The sequence below is a fragment of the Coregonus lavaretus genome, assembly GCF_964263955.1.
Source record: "Coregonus lavaretus genome assembly, chromosome: 11".
Classification (NCBI taxonomy): Eukaryota; Metazoa; Chordata; class Actinopteri; order Salmoniformes; family Salmonidae; genus Coregonus; species Coregonus lavaretus.
The window spans coordinates 15,137,657-15,159,717 of NC_139998.1; the positions used below are offsets into that span (position 1 = coordinate 15,137,657).

At 44.4% G+C, this 22,061-nt stretch overlaps 1 protein-coding gene across 1 annotated transcript in view; it reads right to left on the reverse strand.

The window, feature by feature from the left end:
- LOC311137749 (protein VAC14 homolog) overlaps positions 1 to 22,061 on the reverse strand; it is a 40,784-nt gene that overhangs the window by 11,491 nt on the left and 7,232 nt on the right. The window contains exons 9-10 of the mRNA XM_084172326.1: positions 19,520 to 19,663; positions 5,060 to 5,123 (exon numbers count right to left, since the gene is read on the reverse strand). Of these exons, the coding sequence (XP_084028452.1) occupies positions 5,060 to 5,123; positions 19,520 to 19,663 (208 nt within the window). The remainder of the gene's footprint in view (positions 1 to 5,059; positions 5,124 to 19,519; positions 19,664 to 22,061) is intronic.

The following is a 22,061-nucleotide window of genomic DNA, read 5'->3' on the forward strand; positions in this document are numbered from 1 at the left end:
AGCTCAGGTGCATCCTGTTTCCATTGATCATCTTTGAGATGTTTCTACAACTTGGAGTCCACCTGTGGTAAATTCAATTGATTGGACATGATTTGGAAAGGCACACACCTGTCTATATAAGGTCCCACAATTAACAGTGCATGTCAGAGCAAAAACCAAGCCATGAGGTTGAAGGAATTGTCCGTAGAGCTCAGACAGGATTGTGTCGAGGCACAGATCTGGGGAAGGGCACCAAAATATATCTGCAGCATTGAAGGTCCCTAAGAACACAGTGGCCTCCATCATTCTTAAATGGAAGAAGTTTGGAACCACCAAGACTCTTCCTAGAGCTGGCCACCCGGCTAAACTGAGCAATAGGGGGAGAAGGGCCTTGGTCAGAGAGGTGACCAAGAACCCGATGGTCACTGACAGATCTCCAGAGTTCCTCTGTGGAGATGGGAGAACCTTCCAGAAGGACAACCATCTCTGCAGCACTCCACCAATCAGGCCTTTATGGTAGAGTGGCCAGACGGAAGCCACTCCTCAGTAAAAGGCACATTACAGCCCGCTTGGAGTTTGCCAAAAGGCACCTAAAGACTCTCAGACCTTGAGAAACTAGATTCTCTGGTCTGATGAAACCAAGATTGAACTCTTTGGCCTGAATGCCAAGTGTCATGTCTGGAGGAAACCTTGCACCATAACGACGGTGAATCATGGTGGTGGCAGCATCATGCTGTGGGGGATGTTTTTCAGCGGCAGGGACTGGGAGACTTGTCAGGATCGAGGGAAAGATGAACAGAGCAAAGTACAGAGAGATCCTTGATGAAAACCTGCTCCAGAGCGCTCAGGACCTCGGAAGGTGAACCGTCGCCCCCAGTCTAACAGGACAACGACCCTAAGCACACAGCCAAAGCAACGCAGGAGTGGCTTCGGGACAAGTCTCTGAATGTCCTTGAGTGGCCCAGCCAGGGGCCAGATTTTTTAAGGGGGGGTAGATCAGCTTAATATTGCAGATAGATTGTAACTTCCATCAATGTAATTGTCTGCATCAATTCCAATCCCCCATGTTTGTTTGTTTATTTATTTATATACACTGCTCAAAAAAATTAAGGGAACACTTAAACAACACAATGTAACTCCAAGTCAATCACACTTCTGTGAAATCAAACTGTCCACTTAGGAAGCAACACTGATTGACAATACATTTCACATGCTGTTGTGCAAAAGGAATAGACAACAGGTGGAAATTATAGGCAATTAGCAAGACACCCCCAATAAAGGAGTGGTTCTGCAGGTGGTGACCACAGACCACTTCTCAGTTCCTATGCTTCCTGGCTGATGTTTTGGTCACTTTTGAATGCTGGCAGTGCTTTCACTCTAGTGGTAGCATGAGACGGAGTCTACAACCCACACAAGTGGCTCAGGTAGTGCAGCTCATCCAGGAAGGCACATCAATGCGAGCTGTGGCAAGAAGGTTTGCTGTGTCTGTCAGCGTAGTGTCCAGAGCATGGAGGCGCTACCAGGAGACAGGCCAGTACATCAGGAGACGTGGAGGAGGCCGTAGGAGGGCAACAACCCAGCAGCAGGACTGCAACCTCCGCCTTTGTGCAAGGAGGAGCAGGAGGAGCACTGCCAGAGCCCTGCAAAATGACCTCCAGCAGGCCACAAATGTGCATGTGTCTGCTCAAACGGTCAGAAACAGACTCCATGAGGGTGGTATGAGGGCCCGACATCCACAGGTGGGGGTTGTGCTTACAGCCCAACACCGTGCAGGACGTTTGGCATTTGCCAGAGAACACCAAGATTGGAAAATTCGCCACTGGCGCCCTGTGCTCTTCACAGATGAAAGCAGGTTCACAATGAGCACGTGACAGACGTGACAGAGTCTGGAGACGCCGTGGAGAACGTTCTGCTGCCTGCAACATCCTCCAGCATGACCGGTTTGGCGGTGAGTCAGTCATGGTGTGGGGTGGCATTTATTTGGGGGGCCGCACAGCCCTCCATGTGCTCGCCAGAGGTAGCCTGACTGCCATTAGGTACCGAGATGAGATCCTCAGACCCCTTGTGAGACCATATGCTGGTGCGGTTGGCCCTGTGTTCCTCCTAATGCAAGACAATGCTAGACCTCATGTGGCTGGAGTGTGTCAGCAGTTCCTGCAAGAGGAAGGCATTGATGCTATGGACTGGCCCGCCCGTTCACCAGACCTGAATCCAATTGAGCACATCTGGGACATCATGTCTCGCTCCATCCACCAACGCCACGTTGCACCACAGACTGTCCAGGAGTTGGCGGATGCTTTAGTCCAGGTCTGGGAGGAGATCCCTCAGGAGACCATCCGCCACCTCATCAGGAGCATGCCCAGGCGTTGTAGGGAAGTCATACAGGCACGTGGAGGCCACACACACTACTGAGCCTCATTTTGACTTGTTTTAAGGACATTACATCAAAGTTGGATCAGCCTGTAGTGTGGTTTTCCACTTTAATTTTGAGGGTGACTCCAAATCCAGACCTCCATGGGTTGATAAATTTGATTTCCATTGATAATTTTTTTGTCATTTTGTTGTCAGCACATTCAACTATGTAAAGAAAAAAGTATTTAATAAGATTATTTCATTCATTCAGATCTAGGATGTGTTATTTTAGTGTTCCCTTAATTTTTTTGAGCAGTGTATATACACACACAGTGAGGGAAAAAAGTATTTGATCCCCTGCTGATTTTGTACGTTTGCCCACTGAAAGACATGATCAGTCTATAATTTTAATGGTAGGTTTATTTGAACAGTGAGAGACAGAATAACAACAAAAAAATCCAGAACAACACATATCAAAAATTTTATAAATTGATTTGCATTTTAAATGAGGGAAATAAGTATTTGACCCCTCTGCAAAACATGACTTGGTGGCAAAACCCTTGCTGGCAATCACAGCGGTCAGACGTTTCTTGTAGTTGGCCACCAGGTATGCACACATCTCAGGAGGGATTTTGTCCCACTCCTCTTTGCAGATCTTCTCCAAGTCATTAAGGTTTCGAGGCTGACGTTTGGCAACTCCAACCTTCAGCTCCCTCACCAGATTTTCTATGGGATTACGGTCTGGAGACTGGCTAGGCCAATCCAGGACCTTAATGTGCTTCTTCTTGAGCCACTCCTTTGTTGCCTTGGCCATGTGTTTTGGGTCATTGTCATGCTGGAATACCCATCCACGACCCATTTTCAATGCCCTGGCTGAGGGAAGGAGGTTCTCTCACAAGATTTGACGGTAAAAGGCCCCGTCCATCGTCCCTTTGATGCGGTGAAGTTGTCCTGTCCCCTTAGCAGAAAAACACCCCCAAAGCATAATGTTTCCACCTCCATGTTTGACGGTGGGGATGGTGTTCTTGGGGTCATAGGCAGCATTCCTCCTCCTCCAAACACGGCGAGTTGAGTTGAAGCCAAAGAGCTCGATTTTGGTCTCATCTGACCACAACACTTTCACCCAGTTCTCCTCTGAATCATTCAGATGTTCATTGGCAAACTTCAGACGGCCCTTTATATGTGCTTTCTTGAGCAGGGGGACCTTGCGGGCGCTGCAGGATTTCAGTCCTTCACGGCGTAGTGTGTTACCAATTGTTTTCTTGGTGACTATGGTCCAGCTGCCTTGAGATCATTGACAAGATCCTCCTGTGTAGTTCTGGGCTGATTCCTCACCGTTCTCATGATCATTGCAACTCCACGAGGTGAGATCTTGCATGGAGCCCCAGGCCGAGGGAGATTGACAGGTCTTTTGTGTTTCTTCCATTTGCGAATAATCGCACCAACTGTTGTCACCTTCTCACCAAGCTGCTTGGCGATGGCCTTGTAGCCCATTCCAGCCTTTTGTAAGTCTACAATCTTGTCCCTGACATCCTTGGAGAGCTCTTTGGTCTTGGCCATGGTGGAGAGTTTGGAATCTGATTGATTGCTTCTGTGGACAGGTGTCTTTTATACAGGTAACAAGCTGAGATTAGGAGCACTCCCTTTAAGAGTGTGCTCCTAATCTCAGCTCGTTACCTGTATAAAAGTCACCTGGGAGCCAGAAATCTTTCTGATTGAGAGGGGGTCAAATACTTATTTCCCTCATTAAAATGTAAATCAATTTATAACATTTTTTACATGCATTTGTCTGGATTCTTTTGTTGTTATTCGGTCTCTCACTGTTCAAATAAACCTACCATTAAAATTATAGACTGATCATTTCTTTGTCAGTGGGCAAACGTACAAAATCAGCAGGGGATCAAATACTTTTTTACCTCACTGTAAAAAGGCATTTAGCTCGTTTGGGAGTTCTGAGTCACTGGGCACCTCACGGATGGGTATCCCTTTGTAATCCGTTATCTTCTGCAAGCCCTGACACATCCGAGGAGGCGGTGTAATAGGATTCCACCTTGGCAGGTAGCCTAGTGGTTAAGAGCGTTGGGCCAGTAACCGGAAGGTCGTTGGTTTGAATCCCGAGCCAACTAGATGAACAATCTGTTGATGTGCCATTGAGTAAGACATTTAACCTTAATTGCTCCTGTAAGTCACTCAGGATAAGAGTGTCTGCTAAATTACTAAAATGTATAGCGTCCTTTTGCATGTTTGATGTCTCAGAGGTCGTAAATAAATAGGCAAATATATATAAAATACAAAATGTAGGCTATACGTAGCCTATTAAAATGTATAATAAATATGTATTTTTTCCATTCAGTTCAAACCTCACTTTGAAAACCACTGTGCTAGCTCACTTAACCGGTGTTGACAGTTCGCTGATCCAATCAGAGGGCTGAGTGTGCGTTTCACTAGCCAATCGGTTGCACGTAATATTTTTATTTGTTTGCAAGTTGATGCTGCGGCTACTGTCTGGCTGTGTGGAGAGCCACAAAATGAGTGACAAAACCTGGCTAGAAAATTTCAAGTCAAAGTCGAGTCCCGAGTTGAGGCTGCAAGTCAAGTCATTTTATTTATCAAGTCGAGCCTCAAGTCATCAAATTTGTGACTCGAGTCAGACTAGAGTCCAAGTCATGTGACGAGTCCACACCTCTGCTAATTACTAACTGCACAATTCACATCACTCCGCACTTACCTTGTGGGAGTAAAGAAGCAGATGTTGCTGAAACCCACAGACTCCTGCGACGCGTTGAGCATATCTGAAATCAAACAGAGGTTGTTTAGAGTCATAGCCATCAGAAAACCCTTTCAAGCTAAATAGTAGCCAATGTTAATACTGGGTGCAAATTATAAATTGATTGTTGCCAGTGATCGCATTGAATGATCGAGAGCAATGTATTTACTGTAGCCTATACAGTGAGGGGAAAAAAGTATTTGATCCCCTGCTGATTTTGTACGTTTGCCCACTGACAAAGAACTGATCAGTCTATAATTGTAATGGTAGGTGTATTTGAACAGTGAGAGACAATAACAACAAAAAAATCCAGAAAAACGCATGTCAAAACTGTTATAAATTGATTTGCATTTTAAATTAGGGAAATAAGTATTTGACCCCCTCTCAATCAGAAAGATTTCTGGCTCCCAGGTGTCTTTTATACATACTCTTAAAGGGAGTGCTCCTAATCTCAGCTTGTTACCTGTATTAAAGACACCTGTCCACAGAAGCAATCAGATTCCAAACTCTCCACCATGGCCAAGACCAAAGAGCTCTCCAAGGATGTCAGGGACAAGATTGTAGACCTACACAAGGCTGGAATGGGCTACAAGACCATGGCCAAGCAGCTTGGTGAGAAGGTGACAACAGTTGGTGCGATTATTCGCAAATGGAAGAAACACAAAAGAACTGTCAATCTCCCTCGGCCTGGGGCTCCATGCAAGATCTCACCTCGTGGAGTTGCAATGATCATGAGAACGGTGAGGAATCAGCCCAGAACTACACAGGAGGATCTTGTCAATGATCTCAAGGCAGCTGGGACCATAGTCACCAAGAAAACAATTGGTAACACACTACGCTGTGAAGGACTGAAATCCTGCAGCGCCCGCAAGGTCCCCCTGCTCAAGAATGACCCCAAGAACACCAAACATTATGCTTTGGGGGTGTTTTTCTGCTAAGGGGACATGACAACTTCACCGCATCAAAAGGGACAATGGACGGCGCCATGTACCGTCAAATCTTGGGTGAGAACCTCCTTCCCTCAGCCAGGGCATTTAAAATGGGTCGTGGATGGGTATTCCAGCATGACAATGACCCAAAACACACGGCCAAGGCAACAAAGGAGTGGCTCAAGAAGAAGCACATTAAGGTCCTGGGGTGGCCTAGCCAGTCTCCAGACCTTAATCCCATAGAAAATCTGTGGAGGGAGCTGAAGGTTCGAGTTGCCAAATATCAGCCTCGAAACCTTAATGACTTGGAGAAGATCTGCAAAGAGGAGTGGAACAAAATCCCTCCTGAGATGTGTGCAAACCTGGTGGCCAACTACAAGAAACGTCTGACCTCTGATTGCCAATAAGGGTTTTGCCACCAAGTACTAAGTCATGTTTTGCAGAGGGGTCAAATACTTATTTCCCTCATTAAAATGCAAATCAATTTATAACATTGTTGACATGCGTTTTTCTGGATTTTGTTGTTGTTATTCTGTCTCTCACTGTTCAAATAAACCTACCATTAAAATTATAGACTGATCATGTCTTTGTCAGTGGGCAAACATACAAAATCAGCAGGGGATCAAATACTTTTTTCCCCTCAATGTAAATATTGTGGAAAACCATCAGAGGACAAGCTAAAACAGAAAATGCATTCTAACTTTTATTGAAAATGTTCACGGTACAAGTCATAGCAATGCCAAATGTGTTACCCATTTATTCAAATCCACTACCAGAGCAAAAGGAAATGCATGCATTGGCCGGGAATCGAACCCGGGCCTCCCGCGTGGCAGGCGAGAATTCTACCACTGAACCACCAATGCTTTACATGCTAGAATTTCCCTGCTTAGGGCTTAAAAAGGAACTTCATTCCACAAAATAATCTAGCCTGAGAGTGACCACCAACCAGAGTGAAGGGGAGGAGCACAGCAAACAAGTGACTGAGTATGTCAAAGCAGGACGGCAGATTTTCTCAGCACATAGACTCAGACTGAATGAGCATGTATAACAAAAGGTACATTGAGAACAGAACCCTGGACTCTCACAGACTTTATGAGTACCTTAAATACTCCTGCTGTTGACCTGCTATTGTCAGGGAGAGGGGTGGGTTACCAGCAGCCTAATGTGATTACAGGCTGATGGCAGCTTATGGCGCATTCTTCATACACTACTTCCCCTCACTCACCCTAGATGGCGGGGGGAGGGGGAGGCAGAGCAAACATGTGCAGGCGGGGAGGGTACGGCTCAGAGCACCTTAGCAGGAGGAGAAGAATGACTCATCTCCCCCCTTCCCTCACCTTTTCTCCTCCAGGCAGTCCTCCCCTCTCCCTCTTCTCTGGCCAACCCCTTAGTGACGTGGCTCTCGGTCTCGTTCAAAAGAGCAGGATACACCCGATACTCATCTAAGCATGGGTGGTACAGTGGTAGAATTCTCGCCTGCTGCACGTGAGCCGGGTGGCCCGGGTTCAATTCCCAGCCAATGCATAATACCTTTTTTAGAGATTCCTCCTTCAGATAATACTATATAAACCAAACATTGAAAGGCATTCGAGGCACAGTTGTGAAATATTACACATTTATGAAGCTATATTCACTCCAGATGCTGTTTGAGTACAGACACAGTTTGTCAAATACAATTCTTATCAGTCTAAAAACAGAGGCACAATTTTGATAGCTGTACTACAGAACTACGCTACGAGCAAGGACAAATTTGATAGGGCCACAGATGTGGATATTATTGGGTGTATGACTGAATATTATTAGCTCCAATCTCTACAAAAAGCACTTTCAACCATAAATGGTTGGGCAAATAAGTGCATGTAAAGACACCAAATAACCAATATACCCAGATAAATAGGGCAGGATATGTGAAAGTATGTATGAGAGTCAGTCATACATAGAAATGCACATGGATAGTATTGGACTAGAGTTTGCTAGCTAAGTAGCCAATTCTGGCTTGCTAATGACGATACATCAGTCATGGGTCCAAAGAATCATGCAAATGGTAGTGAACTCATTAACAAAATCATGTTTTGACATTGTAGTCGCTATTGCGGTTTTGGTTGTCTGTTTGTTTTGCTTAGTGACTTTGCGAATATCATCTTTTTGGCATTTAACTCTGATCTAACTAGCCGCATCTAATCCGGTTTAGGCATGTTGACTGAAGTCCCAAATTCCCATGAGAATTTGCGCACTCACGGATACGGAGCCTCAGAAATAAAAGATCCGGTCATGGATTAGGAGCCACTCCCAATTTTTTTTACTGGCCTACACACAATATCCAATAATGTCAATTGTATTATGTTTTTAGAAATGATTAGAAATTAATTAAAAATGAAAAGTCAATAAGTATTCAAGACCTTTGTTATGGCAAGGCTAAATAAGTTCAGGATAATAAAACAATGTCTTAAGTCACATGGACTCACTGTGTGCAATAAGAGTGTTAAACATGATTTTTGAATGACTAACTCATCTCTGTACCCCACACATACAACTATCTGTAAGGTCCTTCAGTCGAGCAGTGCATTTCAAGCACAGATTCAACCACAAAGACCAGGGAGGTTTTTCAATGACTCGCAAAGAAGGGCACCTACAGTGAAGAAAAAAGTATTTGATCCCCTGCTGATTTTGTACCTTTGCCCACTGACAAAGACATGATCAGTCTATAATTTTAATGGTAGGTTTATTTGAACAGTGAGAGACAGAATAACAACAAAAAAATGAATGTCAAAAATGTTATAAATTGATTTGCATTTTAATGAGGGAAATAAGTATTTGACCCCCTCTCAATCAGAAAGATTTCTGGCTCCCAGGTGTCTTTTATACATACTCTTAAAGGGAGTGCTCCTAATCTCAGCTTGTTACCTGTATTAAAGACACCTGTCCACAGAAGCAATCAGATTCCAAACTCTCCACCATGGCCAAGACCAAAGAGCTCTCCAAGGATGTCAGGGACAAGATTGTAGACCTACACAAGGCTGGAATGGGCTACAAGACCATGGCCAAGCAGCTTGGTGAGAAGGTGACAACAGTTGGTGCGATTATTCGCAAATGGAAGAAACACAAAAGAACTGTCAATCTCCCTCGGCCTGGGGCTCCATGCAAGATCTCACCTCGTGGAGTTGCAATGATCATGAGAACGGTGAGGAATCAGCCCAGAACTACACAGGAGGATCTTGTCAATGATCTCAAGGCAGCTGGGACCATAGTCACCAAGAAAACAATTGGTAACACACTACGCTGTGAAGGACTGAAATCCTGCAGCGCCCGCAAGGTCCCCCTGCTCAAGAATGACCCCAAGAACACCAAACATTATGCTTTGGGGGTGTTTTTCTGCTAAGGGGACATGACAACTTCACCGCATCAAAAGGGACAATGGACGGCGCCATGTACCGTCAAATCTTGGGTGAGAACCTCCTTCCCTCAGCCAGGGCATTTAAAATGGGTCGTGGATGGGTATTCCAGCATGACAATGACCCAAAACACACGGCCAAGGCAACAAAGGAGTGGCTCAAGAAGAAGCACATTAAGGTCCTGGGGTGGCCTAGCCAGTCTCCAGACCTTAATCCCATAGAAAATCTGTGGAGGGAGCTGAAGGTTCGAGTTGCCAAATATCAGCCTCGAAACCTTAATGACTTGGAGAAGATCTGCAAAGAGGAGTGGAACAAAATCCCTCCTGAGATGTGTGCAAACCTGGTGGCCAACTACAAGAAACGTCTGACCTCTGATTGCCAATAAGGGTTTTGCCACCAAGTACTAAGTCATGTTTTGCAGAGGGGTCAAATACTTATTTCCCTCATTAAAATGCAAATCAATTTATAACATTGTTGACATGCGTTTTTCTGGATTTTGTTGTTGTTATTCTGTCTCTCACTGTTCAAATAAACCTACCATTAAAATTATAGACTGATCATGTCTTTGTCAGTGGGCAAACATACAAAATCAGCAGGGGATCAAATACTTTTTTCCCCTCAATGTAAATATTGTGGAAAACCATCAGAGGACAAGCTAAAACAGAAAATGCATTCTAACTTTTATTGAAAATGTTCACGGTACAAGTCATAGCAATGCCAAATGTGTTACCCATTTATTCAAATCCACTACCAGAGCAAAAGGAAATGCATGCATTGGCCGGGAATCGAACCCGGGCCTCCCGCGTGGCAGGCGAGAATTCTACCACTGAACCACCAATGCTTTACATGCTAGAATTTCCCTGCTTAAAAAGGAACTTCATTCCACAAAATAATCTAGCCTGAGAGTGACCACCAACCAGAGTGAAGGGGAGGAGCACAGCAAACAAGTGACTGAGTATGTCAAAGCAGGACGGCAGATTTTCTCAGCACATAGACTCAGACTGAATGAGCATGTATAACAAAAGGTACATTGAGAACAGAACCCTGGACTCTCACAGACTTTATGAGTACCTTAAATACTCCTGCTGTTGACCTGCTATTGTCAGGGAGAGGGGTGGGTTACCAGCAGCCTAATGTGATTACAGGCTGATGGCAGCTTATGGCGCATTCTTCATACACTACTTCCCCTCACTCACCCTAGATGGCGGGGGGAGGGGGAGGCAGAGCAAACATGTGCAGGCGGGGAGGGTACGGCTCAGAGCACCTTAGCAGGAGGAGAAGAATGACTCATCTCCCCCCTTCCCTCACCTTTTCTCCTCCAGGCAGTCCTCCCCTCTCCCTCTTCTCTGGCCAACCCCTTAGTGACGTGGCTCTCGGTCTCGTTCAAAAGAGCAGGATACACCCGATACTCATCTAAGCATGGGTGGTACAGTGGTAGAATTCTCGCCTGCTGCACGTGAGCCGGGTGGCCCGGGTTCAATTCCCAGCCAATGCATAATACCTTTTTTAGAGATTCCTCCTTCAGATAATACTATATAAACCAAACATTGAAAGGCATTCGAGGCACAGTTGTGAAATATTACACATTTATGAAGCTATATTCACTCCAGATGCTGTTTGAGTACAGACACAGTTTGTCAAATACAATTCTTATCAGTCTAAAAACAGAGGCACAATTTTGATAGCTGTACTACAGAACTACGCTACGAGCAAGGACAAATTTGATAGGGCCACAGATGTGGATATTATTGGGTGTATGACTGAATATTATTAGCTCCAATCTCTACAAAAAGCACTTTCAACCATAAACGGTTGGGCAAATAAGTGCATGTAAAGACACCAAATAACCAATATACCCAGATAAATAGGGCAGGATATGTGAAAGTATGTATGAGAGTCAGTCATACATAGAAATGCACATGGATAGTATTGGACTAGAGTTTGCTAGCTAAGTAGCCAATTCTGGCTTGCTAATGACGATACATCAGTCATGGGTCCAAAGAATCATGCAAATGGTAGTGAACTCATTAACAAAATCATGTTTTGACATTGTAGTCGCTATTGCGGTTTTGGTTGTCTGTTTGTTTTGCTTAGTGACTTTGCGAATATCATCTTTTTGGCATTTAACTCTGATCTAACTAGCCGCATCTAATCCGGTTTAGGCATGTTGACTGAAGTCCCAAATTCCCATGAGAATTTGCGCACTCACGGATACGGAGCCTCAGAAATAAAAGATCCGGTCATGGATTAGGAGCCACTCCCAATTTTTTTTACTGGCCTACACACAATATCCAATAATGTCAATTGTATTATGTTTTTAGAAATGATTAGAAATTAATTAAAAATGAAAAGTCAATAAGTATTCAAGACCTTTGTTATGGCAAGGCTAAATAAGTTCAGGATAATAAAACAATGTCTTAAGTCACATGGACTCACTGTGTGCAATAAGAGTGTTAAACATGATTTTTGAATGACTAACTCATCTCTGTACCCCACACATACAACTATCTGTAAGGTCCTTCAGTCGAGCAGTGCATTTCAAGCACAGATTCAACCACAAAGACCAGGGAGGTTTTTCAATGACTCGCAAAGAAGGGTACCTACAGTGAAGAAAAAAGTATTTGATCCCCTGCTGATTTTGTACCTTTGCCCACTGACAAAGACATGATCAGTCTATAATTTTAATGGTAGGTTTATTTGAACAGTGAGAGACAGAATAACAACAAAAAAATGAATGTCAAAAATGTTATAAATTGATTTGCATTTTAATGAGGGAAATAAGTATTTGACCCCCTCTCAATCAGAAAGATTTCTGGCTCCCAGGTGTCTTTTATACATACTCTTAAAGGGAGTGCTCCTAATCTCAGCTTGTTACCTGTATTAAAGACACCTGTCCACAGAAGCAATCAGATTCCAAACTCTCCACCATGGCCAAGACCAAAGAGCTCTCCAAGGATGTCAGGGACAAGATTGTAGACCTACACAAGGCTGGAATGGGCTACAAGACCATGGCCAAGCAGCTTGGTGAGAAGGTGACAACAGTTGGTGCGATTATTCGCAAATGGAAGAAACACAAAAGAACTGTCAATCTCCCTCGGCCTGGGGCTCCATGCAAGATCTCACCTCGTGGAGTTGCAATGATCATGAGAACGGTGAGGAATCAGCCCAGAACTACACAGGAGGATCTTGTCAATGATCTCAAGGCAGCTGGGACCATAGTCACCAAGAAAACAATTGGTAACACACTACGCTGTGAAGGACTGAAATCCTGCAGCGCCCGCAAGGTCCCCCTGCTCAAGAATGACCCCAAGAACACCAAACATTATGCTTTGGGGGTGTTTTTCTGCTAAGGGGACATGACAACTTCACCGCATCAAAAGGGACAATGGACGGCGCCATGTACCGTCAAATCTTGGGTGAGAACCTCCTTCCCTCAGCCAGGGCATTTAAAATGGGTCGTGGATGGGTATTCCAGCATGACAATGACCCAAAACACACGGCCAAGGCAACAAAGGAGTGGCTCAAGAAGAAGCACATTAAGGTCCTGGGGTGGCCTAGCCAGTCTCCAGACCTTAATCCCATAGAAAATCTGTGGAGGGAGCTGAAGGTTCGAGTTGCCAAATATCAGCCTCGAAACCTTAATGACTTGGAGAAGATCTGCAAAGAGGAGTGGAACAAAATCCCTCCTGAGATGTGTGCAAACCTGGTGGCCAACTACAAGAAACGTCTGACCTCTGATTGCCAATAAGGGTTTTGCCACCAAGTACTAAGTCATGTTTTGCAGAGGGGTCAAATACTTATTTCCCTCATTAAAATGCAAATCAATTTATAACATTGTTGACATGCGTTTTTCTGGATTTTGTTGTTGTTATTCTGTCTCTCACTGTTCAAATAAACCTACCATTAAAATTATAGACTGATCATGTCTTTGTCAGCGGGCAAACATACAAAATCAGCAGGGGATCAAATACTTTTTTCCCCTCAATGTAAATATTGTGGAAAACCATCAGAGGACAAGCTAAAACAGAAAATGCATTCTAACTTTTATTGAAAATGTTCACGGTACAAGTCATAGCAATGCCAAATGTGTTACCCATTTATTCAAATCCACTACCAGAGCAAAAGGAAATGCATGCATTGGCCGGGAATCGAACCCGGGCCTCCCGCGTGGCAGGCGAGAATTCTACCACTGAACCACCAATGCTTTACATGCTAGAATTTCCCTGCTTAGGGCTTAAAAAGGAACTTCATTCCACAAAATCATCTAGCCTGAGAGTGACCACCAACCAGAGTGAAGGGGAGGAGCACAGCAAACAAGTGACTGAGTATGTCAAAGCAGGACGGCAGATTTTCTCAGCACATAGACTCAGACTGAATGAGCATGTATAACAAAAGGTACATTGAGAACAGAACCCTGGACTCTCACAGACTTTATGAGTACCTTAAATACTCCTGCTGTTGACCTGCTATTGTCAGGGAGAGGGGTGGGTTACCAGCAGCCTAATGTGATTACAGGCTGATGGCAGCTTATGGCGCATTCTTCATACACTACTTCCCCTCACTCACCCTAGATGGCGGGGGGAGGGGGAGACAGAGCAAACATGTGCAGGCGGGGAGGGTACGGCTCAGAGCACCTTAGCAGGAGGAGAAGAATGACTCATCTCCCCCCTTCCCTCACCTTTTCTCCTCCAGGCAGTCCTCCCCTCTCCCTCTTCTCTGGCCAACCCCTTAGTGACGTGGCTCTCGGTCTCGTTCAAAAGAGCAGGATACACCCGATACTCATTTAAGCATGGGTGGTACAGTGGTAGAATTCTCGCCTGCTGCACGTGAGCCGGGTGGCCCGGGTTCAATTCCCAGCCAATGCATAATACCTTTTTTAGAGATTCCTCCTTCAGATAATACTATATAAACCAAACATTGAAAGGCATTCGAGGCACAGTTGTGAAATATTACACATTTATGAAGCTATATTCACTCCAGATGCTGTTTGAGTACAGACACAGTTTGTCAAATACAATTCTTATCAGTCTAAAAACAGAGGCACAATTTTGATAGCTGTACTACAGAACTACGCTACGAGCAAGGACAAATTTGATAGGGCCACAGATGTGGATATTATTGGGTGTATGACTGAATATTATTAGCTCCAATCTCTACAAAAAGCACTTTCAACCATAAACGGTTGGGCAAATAAGTGCATGTAAAGACACCAAATAACCAATATACCCAGATAAATAGGGCAGGATATGTGAAAGTATGTATGAGAGTCAGTCATACATAGAAATGCACATGGATAGTATTGGACTGGAGTTTGCTAGCTAAGTAGCCAATTCTGGCTTGCTAATGACGATACATCAGTCATGGGTCCAAAGAATCATGCAAATGGTAGTGAACTCATTAACAAAATCATGTTTTGACATTGTAGTCGCTATTGCGGTTTTGGTTGTCTGTTTGTTTTGCTTAGTGACTTTGCGAATATCATCTTTTTGGCATTTAACTCTGATCTAACTAGCCGCATCTAATCCGGTTTAGGCATGTTGACTGAAGTCCCAAATTCCCATGAGAATTTGCGCACTCACGGATACGGAGCCTCAGAAATAAAAGATCCGGTCATGGATTAGGAGCCACTCCCAATTTTTTTTACTGGCCTACACACAATATCCAATAATGTCAATTGTATTATGTTTTTAGAAATGATTAGAAATTAATTAAAAATGAAAAGTCAATAAGTATTCAAGACCTTTGTTATGGCAAGGCTAAATAAGTTCAGGATAATAAAACAATGTCTTAAGTCACATGGACTCACTGTGTGCAATAAGAGTGTTAAACATGATTTTTGAATGACTAACTCATCTCTGTACCCCACACATACAACTATCTGTAAGGTCCTTCAGTCGAGCAGTGCATTTCAAGCACAGATTCAACCACAAAGACCAGGGAGGTTTTTCAATGACTCGCAAAGAAGGGTACCTACAGTGAAGAAAAAAGTATTTGATCCCCTGCTGATTTTGTACCTTTGCCCACTGACAAAGACATGATCAGTCTATAATTTTAATGGTAGGTTTATTTGAACAGTGAGAGACAGAATAACAACAAAAAAATGAATGTCAAAAATGTTATAAATTGATTTGCATTTTAATGAGGGAAATAAGTATTTGACCCCCTCTCAATCAGAAAGATTTCTCGCTCCCAGGTGTCTTTTATACAGGTAATGAGCTGAGATTAGGATCCAGGCTCTGTCGCAGCCGGCCGCGACCGGGAGACTCATGGGCGGCGCACAATTGGCCCAGCGTCGTCCAGGGTAGGGGAGGGAATGGCCGGCAGGGATGTAGCTCAGTTGATAGAGCATGGCGTTTGCAACGCCAGGGTTGTGGGTTCGATTCCCACGGGGGGCCAGTATAAAAAAAAATATATTATTCACCAACTGTAAGACGCTCTGGATAAGAGCGTCTGCTAAATTACTAAAATGTAAATGTAAAATTAGGAGCACACTCTTAAAGGGAGTGCTCCTAATCTCAGCTTGTTACCTGTATTAAAGACACCTGTCCACAGAAGCAATCAATCAGATTCCAAACTCTCCACCATGGCCAAGACCAAAGAGCTCTCCAAGGATGTATAAGGGACAAGATTGTAGACCTACACAAGGCTGGAATGGGTTACAAGACCATCGCCAAGCAGCTTGGTGAGAAGGTGACAACAGTTGGTGCGATTATTTGCAAATGGAAGAAACACAAAAGAACTGTCAATCTCCCTCGGCCTGTGGCTCCATGCAAGATCTCACCTCGTGGAGTTGCAATGATCATGAGAACGGTGAGGAATCAGCCCAGAGCTACACAGGAGGATCTTGTCAATGATCTCAAGGCAGCTGGGACCATAGTCACCAAGAAGGACTGAAATCCTGCATCGCCCGCAAGGTCCCCCTGCTCAAGAAAGCACATATGCAGGCCCGTCTGAAGTTTGCCAGTGAACATCTGAATGATTCAGAGGAGAACTGGGTGAAAGTGTTGTGGTCAGATGAGACCAAAATCGAGCTCTTTGGCATCAACTCAACTCGCCGTGTTTGGAGGAGGAGGAATGCTGGCTATGACCCCAAGAACACCATCCCCACCTTCAAACATGGAGGTGGAAACATTATGCTTTGGGGGTGTTTTTCTGCTAAGGGGACAGGACAACTTCACCGCATCAAAGGGACGATGGACGGGGCCATGTAACGTCAAATCTTGGGTGAGAACCTCCTTCCCTCAGCCAGGGAATTGAAAATGGGTCGTGGATGGGTATTCCAGCATGACAATGACCCAAAACACGGCCAAGGCAACAAAGGAGTGGCTCAAGAAGAAGCACATTAAGGTCCTGGCGTGGCCTAGCCAGTCTCCAGACCTTAATCCCATAGAAAATCTGTGGAGGGAGCTGAAGGATCGAGTTGCCAAATGTCAGCCTCAAAACCTTAATGACTTGGAGAAGATCTGCAAAGAGGAGTGGGACAAAATCCCTCCTGAGATGTGTGTAAACCTGGTGGCCAACTACAAGAAACGTCTGACCTCTGTGATAGCCAACAAAGGTTTTGCCACCAAGTACTAAGTCATGTTTTGCAGAGGGGTCAAATACTTATTTCCCTCATTAAAATGCAAATCAATTTATAACATGCGTTTTTCTGGATTTTGTTGTTGTTATTCTGTCTCTCACTGTTCAAATAAACCTACCATTAAAATTATAGACTGATCATGTCTTTGTCAGTGGGCAAACATACAAAATCAGCAGGGGATCAAATAATTTTTTCCCTCACTGTATTGGTAAAAAAACAAACAGACATTGAATATCCCTTTGAGCATGGTGAAGTTATTAATTACACTTTGGATGGTGTATCAACACACACAGTCACTACAAAGATACAGGCATCCTTCCTAACTCTGCCGGAGAGGAAGAAAACCGCTGAAGGATTTCACTATGAGGCCAATAGTGACTTTAAAACAATTACAGAGTTTAATGGATGTGAGAGGAGAAAACTGAGGATGGAGCAACAACATTGTAGTTACTCCACAATACGAACCTAAATGACAGTGAAAAGAAGGAAACCTGTACAGAATAAAAGTATTCTGCATCCTGTTTGCAATAAGGCAATAAAGTCAAACTGTAAAGAAATTAACTTCATATCCTGAATACAAAGTGTTACGTTTGGGGCAAATCCAACAAAACACATCACCGAGTATCGAGTATCACTCTTCATATTTTCAAGCATGGTGGTGGCTGCATCATGTTATGTGTATACTTGTCATCGGTAATGACTTGGGAGTTTTTTTAGGATAAAAAAAAAAATGAATAGAGTTAAGCACAGCCAAACCCTAGAGGAAAACCTGGTTCAGTCTACTTGACAACAGATACTGGGAGACAAATGTACCATTCAGCAGGACAATAACCTAAAACACTGAATGTTTGAGAGGCCTAGTTAGTTTTGACTTAAAAATCGGTTTGTAAATCTATGGCAAGACTTGAAAATCGCAGTTTAGCAATGACCAACAACCAACTTGAAACAGCTTGAAGAATCTCAAAAAGAATAATGTGCAAATATTTTACAATCCAGGTGTGCAAAGCTCTTGAGACTTACCCAGAAAAAAAAAATCTACTGTACTCACTGCCAAAGTTAATTCTAACATGTATTGACTCAGGGGTGTGAATACTTACGTAAATTAGATCTGAATTTCATTTGCAAACATTTCTAAAAACATGTCATTAACTTGATCATTATAGCACATTGTGTGGAGATGGGTGAGGAAAATCAATTAAATCCATTTTGACACCAGGCTGTAACAACAACATGTGGAATAAGGGGTATGAACACTTTCTGAAGGCGCTAAATGTCCCTCACAGTCCTCTCTGAGGTTGGAGCAGGGGACTGCAATACTACAGGGTCCGTGGAGCAGTTGTTGTAGGGGGGTTAAGTGCCTTTCTCAATGGCACGACAGCAGGCGATGGCATCTAGGATTTGATACCAGCAACCCTCCGGTTGCCAGCTCACTTCCTGCCAGACATTACGCGTCAGCCCTGGGATTCATGTAGTCGGCTTACACCTAACTCGAAGTCCTCCTGAATTCAGAGACTGGAAAGGCAGTTTTGATGTTGTCGGCACGATGCATCGATAATGAAGGGCTGGCACAATCACTGTATAACCGATTCCCGGCCAATGCAAATCACATTTAATACTTTACATTATCCAAATCTGCATAATGCATTTGGAAGTCCGTTAACACTAAATACGGTACATTAAGGCAACATTACATCCTGATCATGAATTCCAAGAGGCATGTCCAGCACATTCCTCTCCCAGGACAGACGCACAGAAGCATAGATTACACACAAAACCAACAGCACAGTGCACTTTCCATTAGAGCAAGACATCCATCTTATTAATTTATTTATTTGTCCAATTGTACACACAAGGTCCAACGGAAATTAGAATTTGACCGCTTTAACCCAAGCCCTCCGAAAAGACACATGTACAGGTTGGAGAGGTGAGAGCAGGGGGCTTCCATACTATGGGGTCTGTGTAGCAGTTGTTGTAGGGGGATTAAGTGCATTGCTCAAGGGCACAACGGCAGGCGATGGCATCTAAGATTTTACAACAGGACCCGTCCAGGACCGTCACAGCCCTAGTCGGTTCTCCTCCATGTCTTTCTCACTCACACAGAGCCCAAGAGCGCCGCCCACTGTCATTACATCTATTGGATTTTTCAAATCCAAACAACGAGGTCTCAACCCCACAGGAAAACCCCCCAGAACCAATCCATTTAAAAACCTAGTGTTAAACGGGATTTGAAATGTCTGTACTTTTTCAATACTAGAACAATGACTACAAAATGTACACAATAAGCAGGGTGTCAGAATAGAAAAAGGTAAACATTTTGACACTGGCCCAGACCTAAGGCAAAACATTTTCCCCTTTTTCGAATTGAGTCACAGCAACCTGCTGTAAACAATGACAGGATTTGGGAATAAAATTACCTTGATTCAATTCTCCTCCCTGTTCACCTTGGAATTAACAACCATCCTTGTCATGCAGGCCAATTTGGACAAACTAAAACAAAGCATCACTAGTGGTAACTTACCGTTAGTATCCCCCTCGGTCTTTGGCAGGCTGTCTTCTCTAGGTGGGCTGTCACCGCTTCCAGCTTCTTCTTCATCCTCATCATCTTCAGGGGTCACCAGCTTCATCAGGCTGTGGTTGCAGGCACTGGCAGCCTCTTTGGTGCCTGGACAGGATCAGTGAAGGATACAAACCTCCAGAAATAGAGCTATGGCGCCATCTGGTGGCCAGATTTGATATACGCGAGCACACTATCTTACAGTAAACAACCATTACCAAGTTGATCAGTGAAAAAAGGCCTAATAGTTACCATTCTTTGCTAAAGCATCTAGTTATACATTCCATCTGACACCATGATGTTTCTATAAAAAAAACTATTGTTGCAGGACTATACTGTATGCTTGGTGCCGGAGGGGATGGCTGCCGTTTTATGGACTCTTAACCAACCGTGCTTTTTTGTTATTTCGCATTGTTTGTAAATGATTTTGTACATAATGTTGCTGCTACCGTCTCTTATGACCGAAAACAGCTTCTGGATATCAGAACAGCAATTACTCACCTTGAACTGGACAAATAATTTTTCTTAAAATGAGTCGGACGAGAGGGATTTGCTCCAGACACCCGACAGGGCCCTCATCCCCGTCATTCGCAGTAAAAAGAAAATAAGATATCGCGGAAGGAGATCAGGGTGCCTGGTAAGGAGCCGACAACGAGTGGCTAATCTGCCTTTGCCATCTATACTATTGGCCAATTTACAATCGTTTGATAATAAAGTGGACGAACTACAAGCACGTATATCCTATCAACGGGACATTAAAAACTGTAATATCTTATGTTTCACCGAGTTGTGGCTGAACGACAACATTAATAACATACAGCTGGCGGGTTATACACTATTGGCAGGATAGAACAGCAGCCTCCGATAAGACATGTATATTTGTAAACAGCTGGTGCACGATATCTAAGGAAGCCACTAGGTTTTGCTCGCCTGAGGTAGAGTATCTCATAAGCTGTACACCACACTATCTACCAAGAGAGTTTATCAATATTCTTCGTAGCTGTCTATTTACAAAACACCAGTCTCAACGTCAACAGTGAAGAGCGACTCTGGGATGCTGACCTTCTAGGCAGAGTGGCAAAGAAAAAGCCATATCTCAGACTGGCCAATAAAAAGACAAGATTGAGATGGGCAGTCTGAGATATGGCTTTTGTACATACCCCAACCAGAAGCCATGGATTACAGGCAACATCCGCACTGAGCTAAAGGGTAGAGCTGCCGCTTTCAATGAGCGGGACTCTAACCCGGAAGCTTATAAGAAATTCCGCTATGCCCTCCGACGAACCATCACACTGGCAAAGCATCAATACAGGACTAAGATCGAATCGTACTACACCGGCTCCAACGCTCATCGGATGTGGCAGGGCTTGCCAACTATTACAGACTACAAAGGGAAGCACAGCCGCGAGCTGCCCAGTGACACGAGCCTACCAGACGAGCTAAATTACTTATTTACTCGCTTTGAGGCAAGTAACACAAACATGCATGAGAGCATCAGCTGTTCCGGACAATTGTGTGATCAAGCTCTCCGTAGCAGATGTGAGTAAGACCTTTAAACAGGTCAACATTCACAAGGCCGCAGGGCCAGACGGATTACCAGGACGTGTACTCCGAGCATGCGCTGACCAACTGGCAAGTGTCTTCACTGATATTTTCAACCTCTCCCTGACTGAGTCTGTAATACCAACATGTTTCAAGCAGACCACCATAGTCCCTGTGCCCAAGAACACTAAGGTAACCTGCCTAAATGACTACCGACCCGTAGCACCTACGTCTGTAGCCATGAAGTGCTTTGAAAGGCTGGTCATGGCTCACATCAACACCATTATCCCATTATCCCAGAAACCCTAGACCCACTCTAATTTGCATACCGCCCCAACAGATCCACAGATGATGCAATCTCTATTGCGCTCCACACAGCCCCTTTACACCTGGACAAAAGGAACACCTACGTGAGAATGCAATTCATTGACTACAGCTCAGCGTTCAACACCATAGTGCCCTCAAAGCTCATCACTAAGCTAAGGACCCTGGGACTAAACACCGCCCTCTGCAACTGGATCCTGGACTTCCTGACGGGCCGCCCCCAGGTGGTAAGGGATGGTAACAAAACATCTGCCACGCTGATCCTCAACAAGGGGGCCCCTCAGGGGTGCGTGCTCAGTCCCCTACTGTACTCCCTGTTCACTCATGACTGCATGGCCAAGCACGACTCCAACATCATCATTAAGTTTGCCGATGACACAACAGTGGTAGGCCTGATCACCGACAACGACGATACAGCCTATAGGGAGGAGGTCAGAGACCTGGCAGTGTGGTGCCAGGTCAACAACCTCTCCCTCAACGTGATCAAGACAAAGGAGATGATTGTGGACTACAGGAAAAAGAAGAGGACCGAGCACGCCCCCATTCTCGTCGACGGGGCTGTAGTGGAGCAGGTTGAGAGCTTCAAGTTCCTTGGTGTCCACATCACCAACAAACTAACATGGTCCAAGCACACCAAGAC